Genomic DNA, 9,744 nt, shown 5'->3' with positions numbered 1-9,744 from the left:
GTAGCAGCACCCACACACTAACCCCTCAGCTGAGACTGAGCAGAACAAGAAGTTGGAGAGGATGGTTTGGGAGCTTCAACTTAAAATGGTTGGATTCTAGATTTTTAACTCATAAACGCAAGATAATTTGATTTCGGATTTTGATTTCTTTGGACTTCAATTTACAAAGGGATTTAATCTTTGAAATTTAATTTCTCCCTGGGGGTTATTTTCAAACTTGTGGAACTTCTGCGTGTTGCTATTACTGTAGTGTTTTAATGCTGTCATTTAATTGCACTGCACAACCACTGACATGCTATGTTGGACAATGTGACTGGATATAATTTGGAATGGGAAATAGGAAAGAAAGTGAATTTTCAACCTTTGGGATACAGTTGCCCTGAAGTAGATTAAAATTCAGTTCTGACCCATTTCAGAGCCTTCTGGAGCAATATGTAAGACAGTGGTTCATTACCATTGTCACATATCAGAATTGGGCCTGGGGAAAATATATTTTGAAGGCCCCAAACAAGTGAATAACAGCTAAAACTATTCACTCAAGATTTGTATTGATATGCAATAGAGCTGGGCTCTGGGCTTCTTTCCACACCTCTGGACCCTAGTACTATGTACTGGCTTTCCCACCTCTGGTTGGCTCTGACAGGGAAGCTTCTTATTTAAAAAAAGGAAGGAAGGAAGGAAGGAAGGAAGGAAGGAAGGAAGGAAGGAAGGAAGGAAGGAAGGAAGGAAGGAAGGAAGGAAGGAAGGAAAGAAAGAAAGCTTTTAAAATGCTGATTCCCAGGCTCTACCAGGGATTCCTACTTAACTAGCCTGGGGTGGGGCCCAGGTATCAACACAGCGCCTAGTTCTGAGGTTCTGTTAAAAGGTACATTTGGCTCTTAAACTTCACAGCCTTCATCAGTAACAAAGGAGGAATTCTGGTTCCCTATCTGCTCACTCTTATCAGTTAGGGGTCCTCAAGTACGCATGTGGACCCTCCACCAAGAGACCTAACACTGGGTGCTCTCTAAGTGTCCAGTAAACGGCGCTGTTGACAGCAGACCCCACAGGCCCCATTTTTCACATGTAAAGGAAATAACCCCTAATTATTTGGGCCCAGGATATGATTCATCTAGGTGAGAAACCTTTCCAAATGGACTGCAACACCTGTGATTATTCACTCTTGAAAAAAGGGAAAGTAAGAGTGATGGTCTCGTGGGAGGCTGGGAGGTGGCGACGGCAGCAGGGATGAGCAGCAGGGAGCGGGCGGGACAGAAGCCCTGGGCCCAGCCTGGCTGAGCTCTCTGCACAGGCAGAACCAGGAGAAACCCCAAAGCAGCTTTGCTTCTTTTTTTTTTTTTTTTTTTTTTTTTTTTTTTATTCCAATCTTGGTAGGGAAAGAAAGCACAGATTGCCTTTGAGGTACCCAGTGACACTTGAGGACCTACTGTGTGCCAGGCGCTGGGGACACAAAGAAAACTATGGAATGCTGTGTTCTTGAGTTTGGCAGTGTTCTAAGTGCTATACACGTAGCAATACATAAGTCTCCGCCCCAAAGGCACTCGCAGTCCATTTTCTAGGTTGCATCAGGTGGGGGAAAACAAGGTCCTTCTAGGAGTCTGGGTACATAAAAAAGAATATTGGAGGGAACGAAACTCTTCGCTCCGGTCCTGTACACTAGGCGGGCCCTGCAGGCAAAGACTGACACGCCCTCCTCAAAGGGCAGATCCGCCTCGAGGAGGGCGGATCCAAGCATCCGATAACTTCGTATAATGTATGCTAAGCAGCCGGTCTGTACGTGGGATCCAAACCCTCGGCGGGAGCGCCTCCATGCTCCCAAGCGGCACACTGTAGCAGTGCGCCACCGGGCCGGCCCGCAGCTTTGCTTCTGATAGTAAAGATGCCTGCAGCAGGAAAAGACAGGAATGGACCGTGGGCAATGAGGCATGGAGTCAGGAAACTGTCAGAAGCTAGCAAGTGACCTTGGCATGTCACTCAGTCTCTCTAAACCTTGGGCTCCTCATCCGATTTGAGAAGATTGAACCTGGATGTTTTCTGTTGTTGGTTTCAGGTAAAACATCTTGAAACTGTATCATCAGCTTCAATTATATAAGAATTTTAAATTTCTATGTAAAGATAGCATCAACAAAATTAGAGGATGAGTGAAGATTAGGAGATTGAAAACAGTGAATATATATGTTCACCCAAAGGGGAGTGGTTAAATAAATGGTGTCACCGCCCACTGGGGTGTCACGCAGCAATGAATAGAAAGCAGAAGGGCCGGCCCGTGGCTCACTCGGGAGAGTGTGGTGCTGACAACACCAAGGCTATGGGTTCGGATCCTATATAGGGATGGCCGGTTAGCTCACTCGGGAGAGTGTGGTGCTGACAACACCAAGGCCAAGGGTTAGGATCCCTATATAGGGATGGCCGGTTAGCTCACTTGGGAAAGTGTGGTGCTGACAACACCAAAGCCAAGGGTTCGGATCCCTATATAGGGATGGCCGGTTAGCTCACTTGGGAGAGTGCGGTGCTGACAAGTCAAGGGTCATCTTTTAGAGAAAAAAAAAAAAAAGAAAGAAAGCAGAAACTCTGTATACACTGATATGGAACAAACTTCAACTCACAGGTAAATAAGATAGGAAGGTGCAGACAGTGTGTACAATGTAAAAAAAAGAAATATGTATATATTTGCTCAAATAGGCATACACCACCTCTGGATGGGTAAACAATTTGTAATATAGGTTGCTCTCAGGCAGGGAAGCTGGGTGGCTAGAGAGCTGAAGGCGGGAGGCAGACTTCGTGTAGGATGCTCTTTGTACCTTTTGAATTTCAAACTACGTAACTGTATTACCTTAGGGATACAGTTGTGTTATCTATTAAATTAGGGATTTTAAAAATCAAACATTAAACTGGAAGAATTTTGAACTTTTTTTTTTTTGGCAGCTGGCCGGTATGGGGATCCAAACTCTTCTCCTGGGTGTTGTAACNAAGGAAGGAAGGAAGGAAGGAAGGAAGGAAGGAAGGAAGGAAGGAAGGAAAGAAAGAAAGCTTTTAAAATGCTGATTCCCAGGCTCTACCAGGGATTCCTACTTAACTAGCCTGGGGTGGGGCCCAGGTATCAACACAGCGCCTAGTTCTGAGGTTCTGTTAAAAGGTACATTTGGCTCTTAAACTTCACAGCCTTCATCAGTAACAAAGGAGGAATTCTGGTTCCCTATCTGCTCACTCTTATCAGTTAGGGGTCCTCAAGTACGCATGTGGACCCTCCACCAAGAGACCTAACACTGGGTGCTCTCTAAGTGTCCAGTAAACGGCGCTGTTGACAGCAGACCCCACAGGCCCCATTTTTCACATGTAAAGGAAATAACCCCTAATTATTTGGGCCCAGGATATGATTCATCTAGGTGAGAAACCTTTCCAAATGGACTGCAACACCTGTGATTATTCACTCTTGAAAAAAGGGAAAGTAAGAGTGATGGTCTCGTGGGAGGCTGGGAGGTGGCGACGGCAGCAGGGATGAGCAGCAGGGAGCGGGCGGGACAGAAGCCCTGGGCCCAGCCTGGCTGAGCTCTCTGCACAGGCAGAACCAGGAGAAACCCCAAAGCAGCTTTGCTTCTTTTTTTTTTTTTTTTTTTTTTTCTTTTTTCGTGGACGCCCCCGTACCAGACCAGGACCGGCAACGGGATTGCAACCCTCGGTGTTGCGCCCGCACCTCACTCAGCCAGTAAGCAGCCGGTCTGTACGTGGGATCCAAACCCTCGGCGGGAGCGCCTCCATGCTCCCAAGCGGCACACTGTAGCAGTGCGCCACCGGGCCGGCCCGCAGCTTTGCTTCTGATAGTAAAGATGCCTGCAGCAGGAAAAGACAGGAATGGACCGTGGGCAATGAGGCATGGAGTCAGGAAACTGTCAGAAGCTAGCAAGTGACCTTGGCATGTCACTCAGTCTCTCTAAACCTTGGGCTCCTCATCCGATTTGAGAAGATTGAACCTGGATGTTTTCTGTTGTTGGTTTCAGGTAAAACATCTTGAAACTGTATCATCAGCTTCAATTATATAAGAATTTTAAATTTCTATGTAAAGATAGCATCAACAAAATTAGAGGATGAGTGAAGATTAGGAGATTGAAAACAGTGAATATATATGTTCACCCAAAGGGGAGTGGTTAAATAAATGGTGTCACCGCCCACTGGGGTGTCACGCAGCAATGAATAGAAAGCAGAAGGGCCGGCCCGTGGCTCACTCGGGAGAGTGTGGTGCTGACAACACCAAGGCTATGGGTTCGGATCCTATATAGGGATGGCCGGTTAGCTCACTCGGGAGAGTGTGGTGCTGACAACACCAAGGCCAAGGGTTAGGATCCCTATATAGGGATGGCCGGTTAGCTCACTTGGGAAAGTGTGGTGCTGACAACACCAAAGCCAAGGGTTCGGATCCCTATATAGGGATGGCCGGTTAGCTCACTTGGGAGAGTGCGGTGCTGACAAGTCAAGGGTCATCTTTTAGAGAAAAAAAAAAAAAAGAAAGAAAGCAGAAACTCTGTATACACTGATATGGAACAAACTTCAACTCACAGGTAAATAAGATAGGAAGGTGCAGACAGTGTGTACAATGTAAAAAAAAGAAATATGTATATATTTGCTCAAATAGGCATACACCACCTCTGGATGGGTAAACAATTTGTAATATAGGTTGCTTTCAGGCAGGGAAGCTGGGTGGCTAGAGAGCTGAAGGCGGGAGGCAGACTTCATGTAGGATGCTCTTTGTACCTTTTGAATTTCAAACTACGTAACTGTATTACCTTAGGGATATAGTTGTGTTATCTATTAAATTAGGGATTTTAAAAATCAAACATTAAACTGGAAGAATTTTGAACTTTTTTTTTTTTTGGCAGCTGGCCGGTATGGGGATCCAAACTCTTCTCCTGGGTGTTGTAACACTGCAGTCCAGCCAACTGAGCTGACCTGCCAGCACCCTTGAGCCCTTTTGATAATAGCACTTAACCATTCTGCCTGGTTTCAGAGTTACTTGTGCCTACATCTTGCAGGAAATCCGCTTCTGGGTTTTCTAGCCTGCTCACAGGACTAAGCCCCTCAGCCTCTGGACAGCCTGTCCCCCTTCAAGCAGCGATGTAGACACTCTTGATCCACCCCCCTGGCAAAGACCAATTTGCCACACAGATTTCATCAGTTAATATCTCAGGGCCCATCTGCAAAGCTGTGGCAGAGATTGCCAGTTCCCAATTCAATCTTCGGAAGGGCCCCTGGGTCACAGCGCCCTCTGAGCCTTCATAGCCCTGTGCAATCAGTTCAGCTTCCTGAGCCAGAGGCAGCCCAATCTAAACAGGGCACCGAGCAGGAGGGGGACAGGACTAGAATAACACAGGACGTGGGAGAGCAGAGGAGAATTAAAGGAGGAGAAATAAATGGTAATGAAGCGTCCCAGAAATCAGGAAGAGGGACCGCAGTGGGAAAGCCGGGGTGAGACTTACCTCGCGCAGCTTCTCCTGGGCTTCAGCGAGTGCTGCTTGCTTCTCCTGGAGCTGGGCCAGGGCGGCGTTCATCCGGATCCGCTTGGGCTCCACCACCCGGTACAGCCGCCCATACAGCTGCAGGGAGACAGCCAGGCTGCGGGGGTCGCCCACCAGACCCCCAACCCACTCACCCACCAGCGATCCTTCTGCCCCATCTGGGTCTGCCTCTCCCCCAGCTTTCTCCTCTGTGCATCTGTCTCCTCCCCGGCCTGCCCTCACCATCCCCACCCCGCCCCTGCTGCTGCTGCTAACCTCCATGGCCCGCACCCACATGCAGAGAGACTTGGCCGCCAGGGACACGCGGCCAATGATATCAGGCTGGAAGTCAGGCTGGGCACAGTAGGCCCCAATCTTCTTCAGAACTTTATCTGAGATATTGTCTTTATCAAAGTTGATCAGTGACTTGATGAAGTTCTGTTCCCCTGTGGGATGAAACTTAGGGGTCTCAGCCAGAAGGCTTAACCCCATCCTCCTTGTCCAGGTGTCACCTCCACCTCCACTGTTCCTGGGCTCAATTCCCAAGACCAAAATATCTGACCTCGTCCCTAGTTCCTCTCTCTGACCCTGGTCCCTTCTCTAGTAAAACTTCGCAGTCCCCAGGCCCCCCCACAGCCTTCCTAGCCTCATCTCCCATCACTTACCTTGAACAGTCTCAGCCAAACCACCCTGCACATCATTCTTTCTATATGCTTTGAACTTTCTTCTAGGCTGGGGTTGCAAAACTACGGCTCACTGGCTATTCTATCACAGGAACCCAAAGCAGAGAAAACTACCAGAATGAAACAGAAAAAGTCCCATTTTCCATTTTCTGATTCTTTTCCATTTTGGGGGCCTGAAGGCATCCTGCCCTTAGATTTTGCAATACATTCCTGTATTTTTATGACAATTTTTCTTTTTTTTGCTTATATAGATGCTCCTCAACATACAATGGGGTTACATCCCAATAAACCCAAAGTAAGTTGAAAATATCGTAAGTCGAAAATGCATTTAATACATCTACTGAACACCATAGCTTAGCCCAGCCTTTCTTAGACGTGCTCAGAACACTTACATTAGCCTTCAATTGGTGAACATGATCTAACACAAATCCTATTTTATAATAAAGTGTTGAATATCTCCTGTAACTTGTTGAATACTGTACTGAAAGTGAAAAACAGAACAGTTGTACAGGTACCATGGTAAAGTCAAGAAATTTTAAGTCGAACCATTTTAAGTCGGGGATAGTCTGTATTAAGATGAGCTGTTTTCTGTTACTTACAACTAAAGAATCTGAACTGACATTTATGTCTTCTCTTTCCTAGTAGGCTCTGCGCTCTTGAGGGCCGGTACCATTCCACCTCCATCCCCGTCTCTCCGAGCGTCTGATACACAGCAAATGTCCAGTAAACACTGGGTGAACTAAGTCGGTGATCTCGTGGTTCTCGGCTTACCTAGCTGCCTCTTGGCCTCCGTCCACGTGGGCTCATTGCTTCGAAGAATCATGACCGCCTGCATCACCATCTCCACTTGGGCAGGGGGCCGTCCGTAAGACTTGATCTCACCGATGTCCTTCTTGTTGAGAGACTCCAGGGCCTGGGAAAAGGAATTAACTGAAGGAACAGGGCCAGCGTCAACTCAGGTGGTAGTGCAGGTCCTTTATGGAGACAGGGCCTAGCTCAGGTACCACCTCTTCTTCCCACCTCCCCAGGGACCCGGAGGACAAAGACAGCCAGCCCCGTTCCCTTCCCCAGGCCCCCAAGCTCCTGGCACCCCTCCTTGCACCCGCCCCTGGTACCCTCATGGCCTCTTCTAGAGCAGGCAATGCCTCTTCTAGATCCTTCTGGGCGTTGTCAGCCAGTGCCTGGCACTTAACTTCTTCGATTGCAATCTTTTCACTATTGGCTGTTACGGCCTAGGGATGATAAGAGAATACGATTCTTTGGCCTTTGCCTTGGGCAAAGATTTTGGTGCAAAAGATGAAAGAGAAAGCTAAAGAAAATCTGAGGTGTGGAATGTGAGGAGCCTGAGTCCCCTGACGCGGTGACTGATGGAGACCCAGAGCCTCTTCCCGGGGAGGAAGGGCAGGCGTGGGCGCCCTGACCTTCTGCTGCTCGTCAGCTTCCCGCTTCTGCTGCACGATGATGACCAGGTATTCCTCACACTGTTTCTGGAACTCTGCCACCTTTTTCTTAGCATCCTCCAGCTCCAACGACATCACTTCCACCTTCTCCCTCGTTTCATCAATCTTAAACAGTCCTGTCCGCAGTTTGTTGGCTTGGTCCAGCAGCTCCTGCCGCTTTTCTGCCAGCAACCTGGGGAGAGCAGGTTCGTGGGTGGGGAGGCTGGGCTCCCACATAGGGGTGTGTCTTATAGGGTCTGCCTTCCCAGTGTGTCCCGGGTCCCTGTCTTCCTTTCTGTGGCTGCCACCCCCACCCTTAGTCAAGTTTTTATCATTTCCTGCCTCATCATTGCCAACAGCTTTCCAACTGGTCTTCTTGTTTTCAGGCTCTTGTCCGTCTGATTTATTCTACAAACTACCATCAAAATCAGCTTGTTAAGGGCTGGCCTGTGGCTCACTTGGGAGAGTGTGGTGCTGATAACACCAAGGCCACGGGTTCGGATCCCTCTCTAGGGATGGCCGGTTAGCTCACTTGGGAGAGCCTGGTGCTGACAACACCAAGTCAAGGGTTAAGATCCCCTTACCGGTCATCTTTAAAAAAAAAAAAAAATCAGCTTGTTAAATACTGTTTCTACCACACCGCTTCCCCTACTGGAGAATCTTCCACTATTCCCCATTGTGCAGCAGACAGGTGGGCTGCAGTAAATCAGAAACATGAACCCACCCCAAGGGGGCGGCTGTCATCGGCTCCAGCCTGCTTTTCCCCTGTGGGAATGAATGAATGTGGGCCTTCCCAGTATTGCCACAATTTCTGATCTTTTTTTTTGGTGGCTGGCTGGTACACAATTTCTGATTTTTAAAGGAAAACTAGAAATGTGGCTTTTTCTAAGGTTCCCATGTTTTAAATGTCAATAACTCACTTAAAAAGTTTTTAACACTGTTTAGGCCAAAAAAACCAAAAAATGTCTATGTGGGCTGTTTTCTAGACTAAGTGAAAAAACGCATGTAAATGACTTATCACAGTGACTGGCAGGTAGTAAACCAGATAGAATGAAAGTCTGTGCACCCAGAGAAGGCAGGGCCTTTATTTTGTTCACTGGTGTGTTACAAGTATCTATATGCCTGCCGTATAGTACGTGCTCAAAAATACCTGTCAAATGAATGAATAAATGCTGACTATCACTATTATTACAAATGGCTTTTTCTTCACCTTAATTAAAATACTGAATCCAGTAAATGGGTTTTTCCCCTCTATTTCTCTTACATCCTTCAAATTCGTTCGAACACAATTATCACTGTGTTGTACACCTAAAAAGACACCCAATAACTTAATGAATGAATATAAAATTCTTGGGAATGGTGGTATGATATTGCAATTTATAATAAGAAATACATATGTGGTCTTTTTGTCCATTTCCTGCTACACAGCTCCTAAAACTCTTGGAGTCTCCAAAGTAATGTGTCTTTTCATATGCCAGTGAGATGACTGGTGGTTCGGAGCTCCTCCATAGCCTCAGAATCGGGGCTGGCTGCCAGGGAACCAACCCTGTGATTAGAGGGTTGGAACTTTCAGCCCCACTCCCCAACTTCCAGGTAGAGTTGAGGGGCTGGAGGTCTAGATGATCACCAGTAGCCGATGATGTAATCAATCATGCCTGTGTAATAAAGTCTCCATAAAAACCCAAAAGGACAGGGCTTGGGGAGCTTCCCAGTTGGTGAACAAGAACACATCCACACGCCGGGAGGGCGGTGTGCCCCAGTTCCACAGGAACAGAAGCTCCTGCACGTGAGGCCTTGAGAAACCTCACCCAATGTGTCTTTTCATCTGGCTGTTCATTCGTATTCTTTAAAATATCCTTTGTAATAAATCTGCAGTAGTAAGTAAAGTATTTCCTTGAGTTCTGTGAGCTACTCTAGCAAATTAACTGAACCTGAGGAGGGGGTCGTGGGAACCACGCATTTGTAGCTGACTGGTCAGAAGCACGGGTGAAACAACCTGGGGCTTGTGATTGCCATCTGAGTAGGGGGCAGTCTCGCAGGACTGAGCCCTCAACCTGTCGGATCTGACTCCAATGCCATGTAGATAGTGTCAGGAATGGGTTAAATTGTAGGACGCCCAGTCAGTGTCCACTG

At 47.4% G+C, this 9,744-nt stretch overlaps 1 protein-coding gene across 1 annotated transcript in view; it reads right to left on the bottom strand.

The window, feature by feature from the left end:
- DNAH2 (dynein, axonemal, heavy chain 2) overlaps positions 1–9,744 on the bottom strand; it is a 104,518-nt gene that overhangs the window by 23,101 nt on the left and 71,673 nt on the right. The window contains exons 59-63 of the mRNA XM_008576677.1: positions 7,594–7,804; positions 7,288–7,404; positions 6,944–7,085; positions 5,766–5,935; positions 5,472–5,588 (exon numbers count right to left, since the gene is read on the bottom strand). Of these exons, the coding sequence (XP_008574899.1) occupies positions 5,472–5,588; positions 5,766–5,935; positions 6,944–7,085; positions 7,288–7,404; positions 7,594–7,804 (757 nt within the window). The remainder of the gene's footprint in view (positions 1–5,471; positions 5,589–5,765; positions 5,936–6,943; positions 7,086–7,287; positions 7,405–7,593; positions 7,805–9,744) is intronic.

The sequence above is a fragment of the Galeopterus variegatus genome, unplaced genomic scaffold (genome assembly GCF_000696425.1).
Source record: "Galeopterus variegatus unplaced genomic scaffold, G_variegatus-3.0.2 Scaffold1386, whole genome shotgun sequence".
NCBI classification, from domain to species: Eukaryota; Metazoa; Chordata; class Mammalia; order Dermoptera; family Cynocephalidae; genus Galeopterus; species Galeopterus variegatus.
The sequence above is the reverse complement of the archived record's forward strand: the minus strand, read 5'-3'. Positions and strand labels throughout refer to the sequence as shown.